The 22,248-nt window shown below is 42.1% G+C and overlaps 2 protein-coding genes and 1 long non-coding RNA gene across 7 annotated transcripts in view; 2 read left to right on the forward strand and 1 right to left on the reverse strand.

Annotated features, from left to right (window-relative positions):
- kcnc1b (potassium voltage-gated channel, Shaw-related subfamily, member 1b) lies at positions 1–15,092 on the forward strand. 4 transcript variants are annotated; one of them, XM_018666374.2, is made up of 4 exons: positions 1–1,808; positions 5,549–6,464; positions 7,059–7,232; positions 11,036–12,677. In XM_018666374.2, exons 1-4 carry the CDS (start codon positions 1,245–1,247, stop codon positions 11,143–11,145), a joined length of 1,764 nt encoding a protein of 587 aa, XP_018521890.1. In that variant the 5' UTR covers positions 1–1,244; the 3' UTR covers positions 11,146–12,677. The 4 variants fall into 4 exon arrangements, with proteins under 4 accessions (XP_018521890.1, XP_050929267.1, XP_018521891.1 ...); XM_018666375.2 differs by lacking the exon at positions 11,036–12,677 and adding an exon at positions 15,007–15,092 and having other exon boundaries at positions 205–1,808; XM_018666373.2 differs by lacking the exon at positions 11,036–12,677 and adding an exon at positions 8,336–10,534 and having other exon boundaries at positions 205–1,808.
- On the reverse strand, positions 10,534–21,939 carry sergef (secretion regulating guanine nucleotide exchange factor). Of its 2 annotated transcripts, none has more exons than XM_018666377.2 (11): positions 21,828–21,939; positions 21,399–21,537; positions 20,462–20,614; positions 19,329–19,423; positions 19,076–19,136; positions 18,879–18,992; positions 18,703–18,765; positions 18,074–18,232; positions 17,825–17,991; positions 16,427–16,463; positions 10,534–13,832 (listed from the first exon to the last, which is right to left on the reverse strand). In XM_018666377.2, exons 1-11 carry the CDS (start codon positions 21,867–21,869, stop codon positions 13,666–13,668), a joined length of 1,197 nt encoding a protein of 398 aa, XP_018521893.1. In that variant the 5' UTR covers positions 21,870–21,939; the 3' UTR covers positions 10,534–13,665. The 2 variants fall into 2 exon arrangements, with proteins under 2 accessions (XP_018521893.1, XP_018521894.1); XM_018666378.2 differs by lacking the exon at positions 10,534–13,832 and adding an exon at positions 15,106–15,253.
- LOC108876702 (uncharacterized) overlaps positions 21,548–22,248 on the forward strand; it is a 16,507-nt gene continuing 15,806 nt past the window's right edge. Inside the window, exons 1-2 of the long non-coding RNA XR_001960018.2 lie at positions 21,548–21,737; positions 22,128–22,233. This is a non-coding gene — a long non-coding RNA (uncharacterized LOC108876702). The remainder of the gene's footprint in view (positions 21,738–22,127; positions 22,234–22,248) is intronic.

Raw genomic sequence — 22,248 nt, forward strand, 5'->3', positions numbered from 1 at the left:
AACAGGTACAGACTGGATTCTTACACAGTACATTTTGAGGCCTATATGATCAGACTCTTCTTAATGTTATGGGCGGATTTGCGCGTTCATGGCTCCAGGGTCACACCTTCTCCAGCCAGCTGTGCATGAGGACCATGACCCCCCCCCCCACCACCAGTCATGCAGCCGACCGGCCTTAACCCTCCGAGCGACGACGTTAAATGAGAATGAGAAGAAAAATTGGGCAGCGACTACGCTTTCAAAAGACCTAATTGGAGAACTTGACAGCACGTTTTAATAAACGCAGGGTCCTCCACTGGGCATGCTCCATCTGATTTGAGAGGAGAGCTGGGCACGGTGTGAATAACTGGCAGTTTGGGCGTATTTTTTATGAGGAGGCTCTGTCGCCCTCTCATCTTTGATTTTCCTTTTTTTTTGTTTGATCACGCAGCACTGAATCGAGACGCACATTTTCCTCCCCGTCCCTCACAGACTGTGTGGATGTTTTCTTCTCCACGACGCATGAATGACAAGGAAAGTCTCAGGGGCAGGGGAGCATCTCCGCGCTGAGACAAAGACCTGCCCTAGGCTATAGCGGGCGAGAGCGTCGGTAAACGCAGTGAGAGAGAGCGGGGCTGAGCGTCGGTGTGAAGGAGGTGAGTCTGTAGGCAGCAACAGAGGAGGGACTGAAGCAGCACCGAGTCCCCCCCACCCCACCCCACCAGGAGCCTGCCGGACAAGCGCTGTCCGCTCAGCACCACCGCAGTCACCTTGCTGTGAAAGTCATAAACCTGCTCAGGACTGATCTGATCAATTACCACAACCTGGGGAGTCCAAAGAGCTGGATTTACTCTGCTGGCAAAGGGGGGAAACATCACCAGCGTTTGTCCTTTAATCTCGACATCTTGGATTTACCGACGATGTGACGTCCATTCTTAATGTGATGCCATTGGCTGCGATCATTTTTGGATTTCGATTCTATACCCTCCAGTGAGTCTGGCAGCTCTAAGCGTTTATGATCCTCCAGTTGCATGACAGTAGAAAATAACAAGGTTTTCTTTAATAGAGGGAATGTAGCCTGATGCGCGTCAAGCAGCCCCGATTTCTTTTCATAGTCAGGTGAGACAGGACAGGTTCCTTTGCGCGCTGATTTCCTTATGTAATTGTTTCCTTCGGTCGCTTCACTGCTGTGCGTGGTGGCACGGTGCGCTTAGACTTACCTTTGCGATGAAGGGAACTTATTGGAGAAATGCCTAAGGGACGCAATGGGCCTGAGCGACGACAAGGATCGCATTGTGATAAACGTGGGAGGGATCAGACATCAGACATACCGCAGCACCCTGCGCACCCTACCTGGCACTCGCTTGTCTTGGCTGGCCGAGCCTGATGCACCCAACCACTTTGACTATGATGCCAAGATCGAGGAGTTTTTCTTCGACCGCCACCCCGGCGTTTTTGCACATATCCTCAATTACTACAGGACAGGTAAACTGCACTGCCCGGCTGATGTCTGCGGGCCCCTCTATGAGGAAGAACTGGCCTTCTGGGGCATTGATGAGACAGACGTGGAGCCATGCTGCTGGATGACCTATCGCCAGCACCGGGAGGCAGAGGAGGCCCTTGATAGTTTCGGCGGGGGGGGACTGTTAGACCTGGGGAGCGATGATCCTGAGCCGGAGCCAGAGCACGCCGAGGATGATGTGGATGAAATGACAAGAAGGCTGGCGCAGGGAGACTCTCCTGATGCCAGGAGTGGGAGCCTGTGGAGCCGGTGGCAGAAACATGTTTGGGCCCTGTTTGAGGACCCTTACTCATCTAAATATGCAAGGGTGAGTTGCTTTATAAACTTACTTGCTTGTGCTGAACCATGACTTTGCTCTTCCTATTTCACTTAAGATTTGGGGACTCCATGATGAGTTCTCCTAGGTGCATTCAGAGCTAAAATAATACTCCAAATTGTCTCATTTGTTTTAAACTGTCAAAGCTGCATGAACAGGAATACAGCTGTGGGTCTGTCTGCCTCTGTGTCTTGATGGTGAAACAAAGAATGATGGATCTGGGTGGCTTTAAAGAGGCTTTTGATGACCTTGAAATTACTCTCCCAGGGGTTTCCACAGCAGGGATGTGACTGCACAGAGAGGGAGGGAGGGGGAATCAAGCAAAGACCTCATCCGTCAAAATCATTTACATGCAAATCATCGCTCCCAACCTCCTCTGTCTCACAGAGGAAGATAAGGAAACTCAGTCTGACTCTCACAGGTCTTTGGATTGATATTTCCAGGACATGAGGATCCCTGGGCAGGCTGGCTCTTTGGTTAAATAGGTCAGCTACACATTAGGAAACCAGATCTTTGGCACCACCAGAATTTTAGTGGCAGATCTCCAGACAAAAAAATGGGTTGCTGTTAGAGGTGACATTTTTGGGCTTTGTCACAGGCACTTTTCCATCTGGGCGCATTGCCTCTCGTTGGTGACAATGAAATGACTTTACACCTTTGGATTTTGTTGTTTTTCTGACCACTGGCCCCATACAACGACCGCTGTGCTGCACGCTGCTCTAACAGTTGTAGCAGCCGGATTGGTGTAATTAGCTATCAGGCCCCATCCAGCAAGTGTAAACTGTACTGACATGTCCTCACTCTTACAGCGAGAATTAGGGAAAGTGGTTTAACCAACACACACACACACACACACACACACACTTCTTTCAGATTTCACCTTTAACACGCAGGGGAAATTTCCCAAAGCAGAAAACTCCTCAGACGTGTCCTACATTTAACAGTGAACAAGACAAAAGCAGAGCAAGGATTGACAGAGCTCCACCAAGTCTGGCAAGAAGATTAATTAGAACTGAGCCTCAGAGTTAATTACAGACTCTATTCACAGTGGATACATCAGTGGAAAACCCTTGTCACTGCATATCACTGTAGGCCTGTGGTTTGCCAGCAACAGTGAGAATTAGCCAATAAGGAGCAAACAATCTTCGTTTGTCACCCTCCCTCCAGGCCACACTGTTCCTAACTGTCACAAAGACACATAATTTAAGAGGCAGTCTGATAAGATGCAGCGTTTGTTTAACAGTTTGAAGGGTGGGATGTTCAGACTGAGCGAGCCAGTGTGTCAGGAGGCATCAGCGGTCGACATGAAAGTAGCTTACAAGAATGAGGGGCTCATAAGATTGGAGGGTGGTGGGCAGCAGTGGTGGTGGTGTAGTTTGTTTTTTTCATCTCTCTCGCTAATTGATGTACAAGAGCAGGAAAAATAACAAGAGAAACTGCCAGTTAGAGCTGCGACTAAGGATTATTTTCATTATGTGATCACTCTCTGGATTAATCGAGTAATAATTTGGGCCATAAAATGGTGAAAAATGCCTGGCACGATTTCCTTAAATCCAATCTGACATATTCAAAGAGCTTGTTTTGTTCAATCAACAGTAGAAAAACCAAAGAGATTCAGTTTATATTCACAGAGCAGTAAAAAAACAGTAAAAACAGTAAACAGTAAATAATTCTCAGTTTAGAAGCAAGAGAAATCTACTTTTGCAGAGATTTATGCTTAAAACAAGTATTCAATTTCAAAATTGTTGCAGATTAATTTTTTGTTGACTGACTTGTTAATACATCTTAAAATATAAACAGGACAGGAGAAAATTGCTAGAGTTCCCTGATGCGAAAATAAGCTGTGGACCTTCTTTTTGTGACAATTTAGTCAAACTTATTAATGAATATTCACCTTGTCACACCTTGTTAGACACAGGCAGACAGACACTCCCAATTAATCAACTCAGGACAAACCAACTGATTGTGCCTCCCCTGGGGGCAGGTGCCCACATTCCTCAGCTGAGGTCATAGTTTGCCGAGCAGTTGTATTTGGATTGTATTATAGTCTAGGGTGTACTTGTTATTTTGCACAGTACATACTGTAGAGGGGGTGGACAAAACAACATTATGCAATCTGATAAAACAACACCACATACTAATGCCACAAAATCTCTCATACACTGTATGAACACAAACTGGACATTATTAACTTGACAAAGCTGGATTTTTAAAGTGAGTTTGTATTTGATTGTATTAAAATGTCAAGTTTCAAGCTCTATTTTTATGTTTAAAAGATGAACATTTTATACTGAATTTAAATCTAATTCAGAAAACCACAAAGCACTGATGTTTTATTACAGCGTGTAAACTGCAGTCACTGATTGAGCTCCAAGATTCAGATTGTGAACAGTGATATTGTCTCTCTGAGCAAAGAGAGGATGAAGTCAGAGCGCTGTAGTCACTGCTAACACACAAATCCCCTCTGTACCATCGTACTAACATGTAAGGGAAGCAGACATTCATAAGCAGCAGTGATTTCCTCAGCACAGTGCGATGAATTGCCAGTGATGAGATGTTATGATGAGGGCCTGTTTTCCATCTCATGCTGCATGCCTGCCTTCCTGACACACTGTGAATGGACATGACTAAGATGCTGAGTTTCCTTTGCTCAGTGGAATATATATGACCTCCTCGTGCCCAGACATGCCCCACTCCAACTCACCTCCTCCCTGATGCCATTCATTACTCCTCCCAGTGACTTAACAACGCTATGCATTAGTCTGAGAGGCACTACAGAACCTCACTTACTCTAATAAAGACATCTTCATGCATGAGCAAACTTCTATTGATCCAACTTTTTTGACTCGTTGGATGATTAAGTAGATATCCGCTCTTCCTGTCTGCTTCTTTGTCCACCAGCTCTGATCTATTGAGCATCCACTGAAGATACAACTGTTTTTTTTTTTTTCAAATCCATTTAAACTATGAGCAGTAACACACACATTAAGACCAGCACAGTATGATCAGGGGAGGATAACATGAGGACAGGGCAATCAATACCCATGAGAGAATACTGTATCTGTTACACACCCATGTCGTATGCATCAGAAATATCAGATCCTAAATGTGATGAAACGTGATCATCCAATCGATACATAATGAAGGCTAAAGTACTCTTTTGCCATTAAGGGAAATACAGGTTTCTGTCCTCAGCTCGGCGAGGCTCTTAGCTCACTACGATTCCCAAGAGTTCTGGACAGTATGACCTTGTGTAGGGAAAACCTACTGTACTGATGCTGCTGAAGGGAAGAGCCCCAGCTAAATTTAGTCATGGGCGCTGACACTAATGTCCCGGTTGCTGCTGCTTCTGCTGCTGCTGCTGCTGCTGGCTCTTTGTAATTCTGCATGTAGCATACCCTTGAAAATGCCATGACCTTGAGATACAGCAGAGGGACGGGAAGGAAGAATGGCAAGCGAATGCATTGATTGTCCCTTTTACAATGACACTTGTGAATCAAGACACACAGCGAGCAGGGCTTGGGGGTGGGGGTAGTGAGAGCGTGTCGACGCTACTGTCACTGTCAAACCACTTGCCATTGTCTCAGATTGAATTGCATTGTGTCGTGCTAAGAATGGCCGCTGGGCCGTCTAGCTTGATTGCATTGCATGTAATACTGTGCTCATTCTCTTCTCTGTCCCTTCCCGCCCCCTGTTTCCTTTTCTGCACCCTTCATACATTTCCTGCTCAGTGGGTGGCTCTGGCCTCGCTGTTCTTTATTCTGGTGTCCATCACCACCTTCTGTCTGGAGACCCACGAGGCCTTCAACCCCATCATCAACCGCACTGAGCTGGAGCTGGTGGACAACATCACAGTGGAGCACACGTACCAGGAGACTGAGACTGCGGCCTACCTCACCTACATCGAGGGCGTGTGTGTGGTGTGGTTCACTTTTGAATTTCTAATGCGAATAACTTTCTGCCCGAATAAATTCGACTTCATTCGGAACGCCCTGAACATCATCGACTTTGTGGCCATCCTGCCCTTCTACCTGGAGGTGGGTCTCAGCGGGCTCTCCTCCAAGGCAGCTAAGGACGTGCTGGGTTTCCTGAGAGTGGTCCGCTTTGTGCGGATCCTGCGTATCTTCAAGCTGACACGTCACTTTGTGGGGCTGAGGGTGCTGGGCCACACGCTAAGGGCCAGCACCAACGAGTTCCTGCTCCTCATCATCTTCCTCGCTCTCGGTGTCCTCATCTTTGCCACCATGATCTACTACGCTGAACGGATTGGAGCTAACCCCAATGACCCTCGAGCTAGCGACCACACGCAATTCAAGAACATCCCGATCGGATTCTGGTGGGCTGTGGTGACCATGACGACCCTTGGCTATGGAGATATGTACCCTCAGACGACCTCCGGAATGCTGGTCGGAGCCCTGTGTGCCCTGGCAGGTGTGCTGACCATCGCCATGCCCGTCCCTGTGATTGTTAACAACTTTGGAATGTATTACTCGCTGGCCATGGCAAAACAGAAACTACCAAAGAAAAAAAATAGGCATATCCCTCGGGCTCCCCAACCAGGTTCTCCCAACTTCTGTAAGTCAAGCATCAGCTCCCAACACCAGAGCCCCATTGCCCATGACGACGTTTTCGAGATAAAGTTTCAAGGTAAGAAACAAAGATGCTGCATATTCTGATCCACTGTCCACATCACCTCTCCACCGTTTCACTGTTTGTCTGTTCCCACACTCCAATCAGCTGATGATTTCCCACACAAAATAATTAATAAATTATGTAATGAAAAGCATATTTGACTTTGGATAGAAGAAGAGAGAGACTGAGGCAGGCCGTGAGTAATCTTGCTATTGATTTTGCACTTCTTTATGTAGCAATTCATTCCTCCTCTCTCTCTTAAGACTAACTGAGAGTCTGTTCTCACCACTAATGTAATGTTAAGAACATGTAGACAGACGTTTTTAGTCACATGATACCTCTTGAATTCCTCTGGTGGCATTAGTGTAAAGAGATATTGACCTTTGATACAGTTTGTGCTCAAAAACATTAAACAAGTGATGGTGCAAGGCAAACAACAGAGGGCAGTTATACATACAGTGTTGTTATGCGAGTTGTTCCCATGTGCATTCAGGTTGTAGAGTGTGAAAATGGCAGATATATTAAAAAAACATAATACTAAGCTGGTATATGAAACCAGATTTTTTTTCGTGTGTTTTTCTTTCCTTTTCCTTATTGTTTTCTTATAAGATTCCAAGCTGAACGGTGAGGCAGCTAACGCAGCTCTGGCCAATGAAGATTGCCCTCATATAGACCAGGCCATATCTCCAGAGGAAATCTTCAGCCCCAGCGAGAGAGAGCGGCCCTGCTTCCTGGTCACCACTGCAGAACGCCCCAACCACACAGGGGGCAGAGTGAGGAGGGGTACGTACAGTAACAGCCAATCACAGGCCCCCGTAAGACACTGACACCCTGTAGACCATAGGCAGGACACGCTCCTTTTTCCCTCTATGCTGAGTGTTACGCCTCAGTTTTACACAGGCACACATGCACACACTAACACACAACCACACACATAAACGCACACAACTACAAACCTCTTATTACAACCTTCACACACTTTCACAGCAGCTGCTTCTCCTCAATCATCCCATTGGGAACTGTATATATTCCAAATCACAATAACATCTGTTAAGGCCAAGCACAATCACCACAAATGTCAATAATAATTGTCCACATCTACATAATATATTTTTTGATACCATGCATAATGTAATACCCCTATTTATTTACAAGTAAGAAAGCTATTTTCGAGATTTATATGATCTAGAATGTGTTGTCTTACATGCCTAAGAAAGTATTTATGTGCTATGCGTGTACCATGTATGTATATGTGTTTTAATGATAAATATCATGCGGGATCCTGACTTATGAGTACATTGCTCTTGACCATAACGGTGCATGAACTGTCTTGCTGATGGGTGCTATCAGTATGGTGAAGGAGCACAACACAAATGGAGGAAGGCTAATGTCAAATATTATTAAAAGCCAAATTCTAGCTTAGTGATTTTTACACTTTAATACCAGGGTTAAGCCCTTTTATGTTTATTTTTCTTTATATAATATAAATGTTCAAAACATTCCTAAGAAAGTCCTGTTAGTCTCCAGCTGTGTGTGCAGCCAGCACATCACCAGTAAAATGGCGTACAGTATGAAATTCTACCTGTAGCTGAGAAATACATTCCCTGCCTGAGGTGCCTACCTTTTTCAAGTCTTTTATAGTGTTATACTCCAAACCATTCCAGTACCACCCGGTGCATGCTGTTGTACTCCTGATGCACTCAATGCATGGAGAATAATAATCTGTCTCAAGTCTGTGTTGACCTGTTTCTTTGGAGTCAAAAACAAGAAAGCAACAGGTGTAGTATTACCAGTGAGGAACACCAAAAAAAAAAAAAAAAGAAAAAATTTTGTCATGGATTCAGTGCTGCAGTGTACTCAGAACGTTCTCTGTTTTTCAACTGAAGGTTATGAAAAGCCTTGGAGCCTTAACAGCATGTCTGGCATGAGCGGGGATGCCTCTGGAGTGTCCTCAGTGTCCGCCCTGCCCTGCAGCCCACCCTGTCTAATGCAGCACTCACATTCTCCCATCCCATCCATTATGTAGCATGGTTGAGTAGCAGACACAATGCCATTGGAAGGCCAGTCCACACTCCTCCTTCTTACCTTTCCTGTCAGATTTTGCTTTTACACTTGCCTTCGCTCCTGCTTTTTTTCCATTTTTATTTCTTTTTTTTTCTGGAAAACTGTATCTTAACTGTGCTAATACTCGAGCTTCCCAAGTGTTCTCCTTGGGTGTGTCATCATATCCTAGACTAGAAAACATTGGCACATGCCACTCTGCATGGGTCACCTCAGTTGCAGACAAAGCACTGTTCTACTTCTACCACAGGCTAACTCCACTCTTTCCCTGTGTTTACATCATTGCCTGTTGCTCTGTTGCTTTTGATCTCGCATACTCTTCTGCAAATAACTTTTATCTCATCTGCTTTTTACAATTTTGTGAAAGAAATTTTCATAAGATGTAACCCCCTGCTAACAATATGCTGGACATTAACAATACATGGCTTTTAAACATATCCAAAAGGTACCATTGCCAGCTGTTAAGGGAACTCCTCTTAAGTGCTTTGTACGTTGCAAAGTAGAGACGTTATCATTCTTAAAGTGCAATCCAGACAAGACTTAATGTTATCTGAGTGGCCATTTCAAAAAAAGAAAAGAAAAAAATTAACATGATGTTCATGATGTCCAATGCAATATGGAGATGATGACAATTCCTATGATACTAGTGATGAATACATCTAATGTCAAAAGAACTAAAACTGTTTGTTCATTTGCATGAACTGCATGAGAAATTTTGTTCAACAAGAAGCTAACTGTATCGCAGTACCTGTAAGAAAAAAAAACAAAAAACGTTTTTCTTTCAAAAGCTTCTAAAGCTTTGTCATTTTTTATGCATTTTGAGACAGCTTTACAAGAGACTCAGTCATAGCAGAGATTTTTATGTAGCTGCCATTCTTTGCCTTTCCCCAAATTCATATATTTATTTTCTTGTATTTATTTGACTGGGGCCTCCAACTAAAATAGTGTGATTTAACTTGAACAATCTGTCATAAAGCCAACTAATGCTGTTATGAGCATAAGTAGTTTTTATACAAATATATTTAGTGGTAGTTATGAGTTTTTAAATAATATCGGTAGTCCGCAGCAATTTCAGTGACTGCTGTGATGCCTAAATTAAGGCACGACTCATGAATTATTAAACAACGGTGCCTTCGTACCAGGTGAGGCAAAGCAAAAGTGAGTAATAAATTGACATGATATTACATAAAGTGCTCCCTGTGTAGCATCAATACACTTTATACCATGCTCATAACAGTGTAACGAAAGCTTTATTTTACAAGGTGCACCTTGTACCTTTTGCACCACCATCGTACCCTTATTCACAGTAAATATGCCCTCTTGGTTATTATTGTCACACCACACACTAGGATTTAACCTTTAGTAGGATACATTACTCAAAGGAAAAAAAAACACCAGAAAATACTGACTTAAAAAGTCCCCAACTCAAGAAAATTTTTGTATGATAAAGCACAAAATATTATGAAAGGGGGCCAGGCAACTTTACAGAGCCAAAATATATCGAGTTATGATCAACCAGAGATGTCATGATGACTCCTGCAGTATGTATGTCTATTGATTTAAAACATCAATACTGTTACTGTTACATGTATTGATACTGTCCCAATAATTATGCACAATTCTTTCAGGGCACTTTAACAAATTTTATGTTGACCAATCAAAAATGTTAATTTCTATAAGAAGATATAAGAAGTATAGCAACTCATCTAAGTTTTGTTTTTATTCTGAATGAGCAGAGTTTCACATTTCGAGTCATGTCTCTTGTGGTAATTAATGGACGTTATATATTTCAAAAAAAAAGAAGAAAAAAAACTTGTGAAGATTTGATGTGAAGAGATGCAGGTGAATTATATGCTCATGCAATTCAAGTGAAAAAAAAAAGAAGTACAGTACGACACAGTATGGGATGTGGGTCTACTTGGGGAAAGGTAAATGCATGTATTTTACATTTATGCAACAGAAAAGTATTCAAATAAAATATGTAAATATAAGTCCTTGCATGAAATAAATTTTATACACAACGAGCATTTAGCCTCCGTTTTTATTCAACAGCACATGCATACATACAACTTTCCTTTCCCACTAGCTTGTGGCTAGTGCTTTCAACTGCTGTTTGACCCCCCTGTCTACCTGTGCCCGGGTCAAAGAGAGCATAAAAGAAACCGAGGTGACTGTGAGAGCATGACGCAAAGTATACAAACGCATGACAATGAGTGAACTACTGTACATCAACCCGTAAAATGCAGCATGATTGGGCATGTTTATTAACCGACTCCAGAGTCCAACCTCTGCACACAGACAGTACATCGTTGTCTGATGCCTTGGCTAAAGCATGGGAAATACATGGTAAACCTGTCATTTACCATGAGGAAACTAACGGAGCACATTTTCTTTACTCTCCAAGCTAGTGTCATTTCTCACCTCTCCCTGCGCCTCAGAGGTATCCATCATCGCCATCATTTCCACCATTATACATAATTTGTGTAATAATTTATTTTTGTTATTGTTTTTTTATATGTTTATAGAGACCCAGCGACAGCACCGGAGCAGACAACCAACAGAGTCAGTTTGTGTTATGAACCATGGTGTACCAACCACTATGTGTATGACCCATAATGGCCCATCACCCACCTGATAGTGCTGTAGCATTGTTGTGTGTATTAGTATTTTTTAAATGGGTGTGACAGTGACAACCTGTACATCACAAACTCAGCATAGATGTAGCACTGAGGAAGTTTTGTTGTCAAGCCTTATGTAGCTCAGTATCTGTGACTGGTTACTGTGTTGTAATTTGTGTGCCTATTTTTGGTGTGTGCCAGTGCTGTAAATACGCTTTTTTGTGTGCTGAAGTTGTGTGTACCAATGTTTTTGAGTGATCATCAAATATCTGTGTGCTTCTTCTGTTGAAAGAAAAAAAAATGTTGCTCCGATTTAAACCCCCCCTCCCCCCTTGGCAAAAACCTGTCACTCATCATGTCAGCCAGACTAAACAGTTGAAAACTAATCGTTAACTTTGCACTGTCATGGTCACATCTTTGTAGACTTTTTGCACTCTTTTGCACCAGTGAACTTTTAACATTCCTTTGATATGTTTTCAGGCATCAAAGAGATAACATCCACAAAAAATGAAAAGAGGTCATACTTAAAAAAAAAAAAAAAAAAGAAACACCACTCCTACCTTGTATTAATGAGGCATTAAAATGGCAAAGTGTGCTGTTAGGAAATGGTCAATTATTGAGTTGGTTAAGCAAATCTTACTTAGGGTTATTCAGAAATGAATAATGAATATTCAACATTAATTGAATGTTGATATATCTTCATATATAGCTGTACTCTGATTAACAAAGACAGCTTATACATTAACTCATTATAGTTATTATGTGGTACGTTTTAATTGACAATCATGTAGAATTGGATTTTTATTCTTTTTCTGCACACATACAAATTGGTATATTAGTATGTAATACTAACCAATGCCAAGACATCATACACCTCATACTGGACAAGTGCCTCTGTTATGCAAATTATTCTTACCATTCAGGAGTATAGCTTAACCAACGCGATGAACTAATGTACATTTTTATTTTTTAATTAACCATCAGTCACCAGCCACTGAAAACAAGCATCAGTTCAGTACTCAAAAAGCACACAGATACAGTGGAGACCCCTGTCTGGATCAGCTTCTAAAGGCAAGCAGTGAGGAAACCTAATTAAAAAACAACCATTGGGTACAAAGTACAGAGTCATTGTTTGTGTGGAAAAGTTAGTGAGAAGGGACCAACTTTTTACCAAACAACTGCAAACACACTGCCAACAACTTGCTGAGATCTGTGTGCAGTCAGGTACAGCAATACAACAGAGCTGAGCACTAAAGGGGGGACAGTGTGCTGATCGTTGTCTGACAGAATAATAATACTATAAAAAAACAGCAGCTGTTATCATAAATGGAATCAATAACGCAACTAAGAGGCAACTAATGTGTGCCGTTTAGTGAGACTTCTGAGTGTGTGTTTTGAACACCGTGCATTTTGTGGTTAGTTATCTCAATAAGGTGTTCAGTGATCGTTTTGATTGGTTTGTTGTTTAGGGATTTTTTGTGTCTTTTTTGACCAATACAGTTCAGGCTTGTACAATAAATAGTGATAAATAAAAAAAACTCAGAAATGATCATTTTTCAACGAGTGTTGATTTATTTTTTTCTGAACTAACCCAGGTAAAAAATAATTTAACTTTCATTACTGCATAATTTCACTGATGGTTTCTACGTTTAATTTGCATAAACTTTAATCATAAAATAAAAACTTTAAAATAAAAAGGTAAATGTAATGCATAAGATATCCTCCCTGAGCCACCCTGAGTCTTGCCATCGCCCTTGACCAAGGCACTGGCTTAAGACCTGCAGCTGGTCCCCAAGTGCTGCACTGCGGACGCCCACACCTTATAAATATGTAGGTTGGGTCAAATGCAGCGGAAGAGTTTCTCCCAAGAGGGATTAAGGAAGTCTACAGTATGAAAGTGGTGCAAATAAGGCAAACATAATCAAAGGATATCACACAGACTGGCAAGAATATAAATAAGTGATGGGCAGTTAGCAAAGAAAAAAATACTGTCCTGTATGTGTGAGGGGTAAATCATGAGATTTTCACTATGAAGTGCAGAGATTGACTGCCTCCTGACACTCAAGATCACAGCAATAAAACCGCTGACATGGGAAGATGGAGCTATAGCACCAGTCTGACCCATCCCTCACACGATCCATAACAGCTTCACTCAGGAAAAGCAGGTGGACCAGGAGCCATAGGCACGGCCACGTTCCTGCAAAGCCATCGCCTCCAATCATGTCCATCAATGTGACAGGCTGGTCAGAGAAATGATGGCCTCTGTCCACAAGAAACATAACTCAGCCTGTGTCCAACCACACGTCAGTATTTATGACAACTGCAGCTTGAAGTCTGACCTGTTCAGGCAGTTCAGGTAGCCTTTTAGATGGTGAAAGTTACTGCATATTCAAAGGCACATAAAATAACCTTTGAGGGCTCTACAAAGCACAAACAAGCCACTAAATGAGTCAGATATGTGTTAATTCACAAAGTCACTCTGTTTGTCCCGTCTCTGATTGTCACATGCTGAATGAATGGCTGTTCCTGCTGGAGTTTTATCTTGAGCCAGTCATCACAGCGCACACTGCCATAGAGTGTCCGGCTCCGCAGCCAATGAGAAGAGGTCTGAGACCAGATATGAGCTGAGGCTGAAAGACGTCGGTCTGTGAACCGTTTCCACACATGCTGTGTTCGTTCCAGCCCCAGGAAAGGAGGCACCCCCCTGAAAAGGAGAGGGGGGTCATGGGTCAGTGAAGCTGACAGGAAAGAGAGAGAGAGAGAGAGAGAGAGAGAGAGAGAGAGAGAGAGATAGAGAGAGGGCTGCAGCACTCTACCAATGTAGGCTAAAATTAGCAGCTTGAAGAAAAAAAAAATGGCTGCATGCTAAGAACAAAAAAGAGAAAGCGATCTCTCACACACACATACACACAAACACATGCACTGTCGCTCGTTGACACTTGGCCAGTAATGAAGCCTCCCTGCTCTTCACAGCTGGTGAGCTTGTTGGTGGGTGTGGTCAGGTCTGCATCACCGAGGAGACACGTGCCATGGCAACATAGTTACCTAATAGGCTCCATTGCCATGGCAACAGAAGCGAGCTTGCTTTCTCAAGGGTAACACATCTTCAAGCTTTCCCCATCCTGCAGTTGTGTGTCTTTCATGCCATCTTTTCATTTACTGTATTTCATCGTGAGGTGTCTTTGTCTTTCTGCGTTTTTTTTTTTTTTCCTTTTCTAGCTCGTTTCTGAAAATTGGGAGCATCAAAAGATTTGGATTCGCCAACAGACACATATGCTTTCGCCAGTTAACAGACCAAGATATCATGCCAGCAGCTTATGTCAGTGTGACAGTCTGCCAGATATGGCTTTTGCATTACAAACACACATGTAGCCCTGTCTTTAAGATGCTGCATGTATTTATAACTGGAATGCATCTGTCTCCATCTTCGATTGAGATTATTCAGTAAACACTGTGGTTCTCATTTTTTAGTGAATTTAATCTGTTGAAACGTTTCGTTCATTTGGGAAAAAAAGCCTTATTTTGGTGCTGTGCTTAATTCATGGAGTCACTGACTGGAGTACAGCACATCAGTGTTTCCATGGCAACAAAGTGCCTGCACAATATCCTACACAACAAAAGGATAAAAATCAAGACACTCAAACCAAAAGCCATTTCCTTGTAAACAAATCATGTCATTTGGTTTTACATTCGACAGTTTAAATTTTCACGCCTAATTAACAACACCACAGTGACACATTCTGCAGGAGGTGCCTTTTTTTAGAGTGACTTCAATGATACTTCAGGTACAAGTTAAAACAAGGTCTGATCTCATTTGTTTGTCCGTCTACAGTCCTGTACGGTTCAAAATGTCCACATTAACAAAAATCTTTCCTCAGATTGGATGAGCTGTGCCCACAGCGTCTTTGGCCTCTCTCCCACCTCTGACCACCGGTGATGAATTTCATTCATGAGGAGCACTTCCTCAGGTGAAAATGGGCAAGGGCTGAACAGGCAACAGATATCATAAGCAGCATGCAATGCTCTCCGTTCCTTTCTGCCTGACCTACTTCAGCACCAGAAATAGCAGCACTCAGGTCTCTGCTTCCAATCCTGTTTTGCTATTTCACTGCTCCTGCCACCGTGCTTGAGACAGGAGGAGAGAAAGGGGGAGAGCATGACGGAGGAGCAAGGTGCAAGAGGTTCACATGAGCTCTCCCTTTACTGGTTCTGCTTTCTCATCACATAACTGAACTTCGGAAAGAACAGAGCGGTGCTTTGTGAGAGATGTCATTATGACGGACAGTCTGCGTTAACGCTTTCCTAATTCTAATGGCACGTCCAGTTAACTGGCTAAATCCGTCAGAACATTAAAAGTGGATGTCTATTTGCTTGCAGAAACACCAGCGTTTCCTCTTTAATGGACCTCTGTGCTTGTGTTTCACTGTTCGTCTGTGTATTTATATTCATGCTGATGTAAAAAACTGGGTCAGTGTTCAAAATTTAATGCAAAAGATTTTACTTCCAAAATGTTTTATAGTGCTAGTATGTGACTTAAAGAAAGCAGGAGACTTTTGGCAAGCTTGGCAAGAATAAAAGCACATTAAATCTCTTTGTAAATCTGATGAGGAATCACAAGTATGTTTAGTATTCTTTCACGGACGTGTGTGACTGCAATGTCTATGTTCTGGTCTTATGTGGATAAAGGGAGATTGCTCTCCAAACACTCGACTGGAAAAACATGCCTGTAAATGCGCATGTGGTTAATTCAGCTCCTTTACAGGCCTGTTCGGGTAATTGCTTCTGTCAGTGATACCCATGTATCCATGCTGTAATTACTTCCTGATGCAAAGACCACAGAGCAATGAGCTGACCTCAGAAATCCTCTGCAGCATTACCAGAAGGATTAATATTTCATACTGATGTTTAACTGTAATGTATTAGACAGTTCTCTCACTAATTCTTCTGTTCAGAGAAGAGGATGACTTGAAATAGTTTAGCCTCACCTATGTGTATTCCCTATTCCTTCATGTACTCAGAGCTAGAGTCATGTCAATTATGTCTCTTGTTTCAGCCAATTTCATTCACTGAAACTAATTCAAACTATTTTTGCTTAATTTCTTAGAAACCTCTTTTCGTTGATGTACCTTTCCAGTGCAGTTGTGTATTATGTTGTCAGATGTTTATGCTTATGTTTTCTTGCAACATATTTTACTGGCAGATTTGGCAGTTTTTGACAATAACATACAAAAATCAGAAAAGAAATGCTATATGAGCTAAAAGAGAAGTAAAAGTTCTTTTTTTAGAAAATACACTCACCTACAATGGCGAGGTTATGTTCAGATCCGCATGCGATCTGTAGAGAAAAATATTAAAAATGCATGTTGAAAGAAGACAGAAAATTTCAGGACTGTTATCCAAGAAATGTCATGCCAACGTGGATACTGAGATACGTTGTAACCAAACCTGTTCTAAAAAATGAAATAAAATGACATGTGTCAAGACAAATTCATCCAGCTTATATTCAAAACCGCATACAACAAAAAAACATTAGGGATGATTTTGCCTCACTCCACAATGCATCAGAAAGCAGAGCAGAAACAAACTGTAATATAAATGTCATCTCATTCTTAAATGCTGAAACCCAATGCTAGGCTGCCCAGAGGAGTTAATGCCACTGTTTCAGGACAGCTGATTTTTTCCATATTCTCAACAAGCTCAACATAAAGCTCAACAAGAGTAAAAAGCTCTCTAGATGCCAGTTTAGATTGCTATAGCTTTCTTACTGGCAATAAAAGTGACTGAATTGCACACATACAGGTATATATCACTGTTAATACATTTCATCTGCTTTGATGAAGCAGTGTTTTTGATAAAGCATACAACTGTGCCAAGCCATGAATTAAAACACACCTACTGACTCCTGAACCACTGACAGATTATAATTTGTTACTCCAGTAATGTTCACAGGCCTCATAAAAATGTGACACTTAATATTAACTCAATATTGACTCTGTGGGTGTGTATGTGTAATGTTAGGAGAGCTAACATGGTAGGGTGGGCTGAGATTCATAATCCTCTCAGCTAATCCATCTTGCCTTTAGCTTTACACATATACAAGGTGACAACACCTTGACACACGCCGGTGCTGCTGCAATGATCTGTGTGCAGTGGAAGAATGATCCAGTGCTTGCCCTTGTCCATCCCTGACATCCACTTTACTGGCAACAATCTCCTACCATATAGCTGCCACTTAGACTACAGGTTAACTGCTGCAATCCCGTGATGCTCACACATAATTGCCCTTATGGGAGAGCAGACCTCTGCCTTCACTAAATGTAAGTGGTTCTCTCCCAAGTGGAAGATAATGGCAGTGTGTGAGTGTGTGTGTGTGTGTGCACGCACTTTACAGGCTAGATATTGCGAAGGAAATCATTAAGAATCTATTCTTTGTAGGCCTGGTTCTCTTCAGTGGCACTGTTTCACCTCATACTAAACAATCCTATGTCATTTGTTTTATTTGTAGTTGTCTGCTGCCCTCTGCTGGATTGACATAGACATTTTCAGACACAACACGAGGCTGACAACCACAACACTAAGAGACTATAGGGTATGTCATCAATAAGAACTCTAAATCTAATAAACACTTCATTGTTATTGAGGTTTGTCCTCTAGGCAATTCAGTCTGCAGACATGCTAAACACTGAAACGTCTTACCTGTGTTGCTCCACTGAGGACTTTAACCTCTGCAGGGAGGCAAACCTCCTGGTTTCCACCTTCTGCTAACGGACCAGCTGACTGCTGCTTTGTGTTCTGACTGGTTGATGCTTGTCGGCCCAGCTGTCCATAATCTCCCCTGCCCCATGTGAACACTCTTCCACTCTCTGGAATGAATGATGGCCTTTTTCAGATATGGCTCTGATGAGTCTCATTTACGTATGTTTAGTACACAGTATTATGTTTCACCTGTTTGAGCAATAACGTGCGTCCAGCCGCTCCACACATTCAGGACTTTCTCTCCATCCAGTAGTGAGCGCTTCAGAAGAGATGGAGAGGACAGGAAGGGTTCTGTGGTGGCCAGCTGACCGTGCTTGTTGCCTCCCCACAGAAACAAATCACCATCTCCTGAGCACAGGACAGGAGCAACATTATTCTTCATCCAGCAGAGGCAGCAGCAGAAAGGCAGAGCAGTAATTGAGTGGTACTGGTCAACTAATTACAAGACAGAAAGGAGCCCTGCCATGATGATGTATGAACATGAGGTGGGAGTCAACTCACTAGTACAACTTGAGAGTATAAATGCTCCCAGAGGAAGAGCAGCATGAAACGCATTTCATATCTGCTTTTAAATTATATCTCTCGTGTTCTCATCTTCTGTTCTTTACACACTTAAAAGGATAAAAAAAATTTCAACAATTTCCCTGTTGTTTCTGAGGCAAATAGCTTCCTGCAATGCTTGTGAATTTTTTTCTTGGGAAAATGGTGGGGAAAATTTGGAGACTACAAACGCTTCCAAGTCTAAGTGGCTCTTATTTATACTAAATAAACAAAATATAACACAAATATGACAGCTGTCATGTATGCTGGTGTCATACCTGTAAGGCACACACAGTGCGCTGAGCCTGCAGCCACCAGATGTGATGTTTTCTGATCCACACCTGCAACATGGGCACAAATACCTGGTCATGTTTATTGACTATCAGTGGCACCGTAAGTCACCTAAGGCCTAAAAATCTTTCTGTATTTCTGGTTAGTGCAGATTTCCACTTACCTGGTACCAGACAGGGCACCTGAGAGCAGAGGTGTGATGGGACAGGGCGTGGACTGAGCGCTCTCTTAGCGTGACTGAAAAGACCAGTTCCCCACTGATACACACAGCCAGAGTCTGAAGGTCAAACAGAAAATTAGGATTTGTGTACTGACTGTCAAATGGAAACATGTTGAGGACAGTTTATGATGTGAACTTACCAGTAACAGCAAGTGAGTGTCGTAGTCCTGCTGCTACACTCACCGCTGGATCCTTCAGACACTAAGAACAAACAAGCACAGTGACATCAGCTTCATAGAAACTGATCAAAATGATCATGACGTGAAGTTGGTTTGTAAGAGAACACTCATGATTGATTACATAAAGGAGTAACAAGCATTGGAGAGGCTTCCAAAGTTATGGCTGTATTGTTTTATTAAAGTAAATTAAAAGACATCCCTGCTTTGTGCTCACCCCAACAACCAGTAGATCTGCAGAGTGTGAGACTGACGATCCAACACCCAGTTGTCCAAATGCATTGGAGCCACATGCCAGAACTTGACCACAATCTGTCAGTATGACATAAAAAGAAAAGAAATATAAACAACGCTGTGAAATATTCAACTTTGTGTGGGTGGAAGATGAGTTTAAAGCTTTCTCTGTCATTCTGATTTCTAACATAACTGTGCTATGAACATAACTGCAAGAGGCCTACAGGGCACAAACAGTCTACATGAGAGCCCTCCAGCTATGTCTGGTTTCAAGACAATGCTGATCACTTAGAATGTGAGTCTCATGCTGCATTCATGTCATGAAGCAGACGAGGCAAAAATTCCCACGTTTGTAACATGAAAGGATTCATGCCATCAGACAGTTCTACAGTTATATGATTACAAAGTTGGTTTCGTGAGGGTTTAAAAGGGCTCTACATTCATAACATTTCAGTTTTATTACCTTTAATGTTGGACTTGATGTACGGTGTCCATATTGTTTGCTTTTTCTGTAACTGTAATTACAAACTGGATGTACAGTATTTACAAGTCAGACACTGGTTATTACAGTGACTGTCGTATAACTGTATATGAATGTGGCGTCTGTGAGGACTGCTCAGTAAAAGCTACTTGACCCTGTGTTCATGGTAAGCTGTATGTGCATACAGTATCTCACAAAAGTGAGTACACTCCTCACATTTCAGCAACCATTTTATTATATCTTCTCAGGGGACAATACTATAGAAATGAAACTTGGATATAGAGCATTCACTGTACAGCTTGTATAGCAGTATAGATTTACTGTCAAGTGTACAAGTGAGTACACCCCTAGTGATACCTGTACATGTCGTTCAAACATGCAAAGCCACCACCGTCCTATTCATCATGTTCATGTTTTTGCCTGTTTGACTGGACCATACAAATTTGTGTATCATCGATTAGAGCTGTTGAATTTGGTGCTTTGGGTACAATTCTCTCACATTGGCAAAGAACTCTCTGAGGATGTGAGAAATAGAATTGTTGCTCTCTGTGAAAATGGCCTAGGCTAAAAGAAGATTGGTAACACCCTGAAATTGAGCTACAGAGCTTCACTTCTTGGTCTGAAATGGTGCTCACCGGTGAGAAAAAGAGTAAAATCCCAACCACAGGCGACATTTTTGACCGTCTGATTTAGGCTGGGGCAGAGTTCAAGAGTTGAAATGTCTGCGTTGTGGCCAAGTCCCAGCTGGCCTCTGTGATTCTGTCCGCACACAAACACCTCTCCATTCCCTGGCAAAAACAAAATCAGCCAAAAACATTTGGAAACCATGCAATTTATTGTTCTGTAAGCAAAACACAGAAACAGATGTTTAAAGACAGACAATGCACAAAAACTAAGTTGGCCATTCACATGTAAGACATTTAAGCTGGAGGATGAGGGGAAAAAAACATTAATTAAAAGAGTACTGCCTGCACACTGACTCCAAACTGTAGATGTGCCTACAAACGACTACCGGTACTTGAATTGGTTGCAATGCCTTAATATAGAAATACTATTAAAATGTTTACTTAAGGTAATCAAATATAAGGCAAATAATGCATCAAATATACTTAAAGAACCAGTAGAAAAAGTGTTCATTATGCAGAATGGCACATTTCAGAATAATGTCTGTTATACTGGTGTGTTATAATTATTAGTGCAACACTGAGTACTGATCACTTTAATGCTGCAGCTGTTTTAGTACTTTACACACTGCTGGGTAGTTTGTGAATTTCCCATTAAGGATCAATAAAGTCATTATCTTAGACTAAAATGACACATAATCTTTTATCTGCTTATTATATTTTGTATTATTTATATAATCTGCGAAGAAACTACTGACTAAAGTTATCCAATAAATGTAGTAGAGTAAAAACTACAAAAAAAGAGGCAGAAAATGGCCACTAGGGGGGGCACATGACCTATATTCAGAGTTTTGGTTGACATGACGGAACACATGTTAGGTACCGGGCGCACACAGGTTTATTTAAAATAAAAGGTTCCGTTTGGGAAAAAAAAAAAACCGTGACCTACCGGTGATAAATACAGAGTGACCCCCGCCGCCACTCACAGTCCGGACCACTCTGCTTTGTAGAGCAGCGGTGTCAGACAGCCGGGGCACTGACTGGTCCTCCACATGTCCCTGTCCCAGCTGCCCGTAACTGTTCGCTCCCTGATAGAAACGACATTAATTACACACTGTGCAGGACACACGGAGAGGACACCGATAACACTCAGTTAACCGTTAACTAGAACTTTAGCGGTCGTTTGTTTTCGCTCCACTTGCACGTCGGAGCTAGTTCGCTAACTGTTTAGCTAGCGTTAGCAAAAGTGCTACGGTAACTCTTGTTAGGAGGGGTGTCACTGCTGGAGGTGAGTATTTAAAACCATTCAACTACATTACGAGACAGCGACACACACACAAACATTTTAACACTTTACCGGAGAGGAAAACGAACTTACCCAAGAGAGTAAACTAAACTCCAGCTGCGACCTCGTTTCCATGGAGTAACTTGCCACCAATGACTGAGTCCAGTGTGATTTGCGACATTGTCGTGAAGCAAGCTAGTATGTTGATGTTTGGTTGTATTGGTATCTTGAGAGGTTGAAGAGCAAAAGATGGTAACATTTTCTGATAAAGTACGATTTATAAAGTCGTGTCAGTTTTATTTAGATAGCCTAATATGTCCAAGATATCATGATTAATACAACATAGGCTTACACTGACTCCAACCTGAACATAACTATTATCATCACTTTCAGGGTCTTTGCTGCCATCACTCTGCATCTCTTGGATAATCAGCATCTCTCTCAGCTCCCAGTATCCAAATCACCACCATGAAGACACCAAAAAGTAATAAACCAACAGGTAAGAAACCACTGA

The sequence above is a fragment of the Lates calcarifer genome, linkage group LG10 (genome assembly GCF_001640805.2).
Source record: "Lates calcarifer isolate ASB-BC8 linkage group LG10, TLL_Latcal_v3, whole genome shotgun sequence".
In the NCBI taxonomy this organism is placed as follows: domain Eukaryota; kingdom Metazoa; phylum Chordata; class Actinopteri; family Centropomidae; genus Lates; species Lates calcarifer.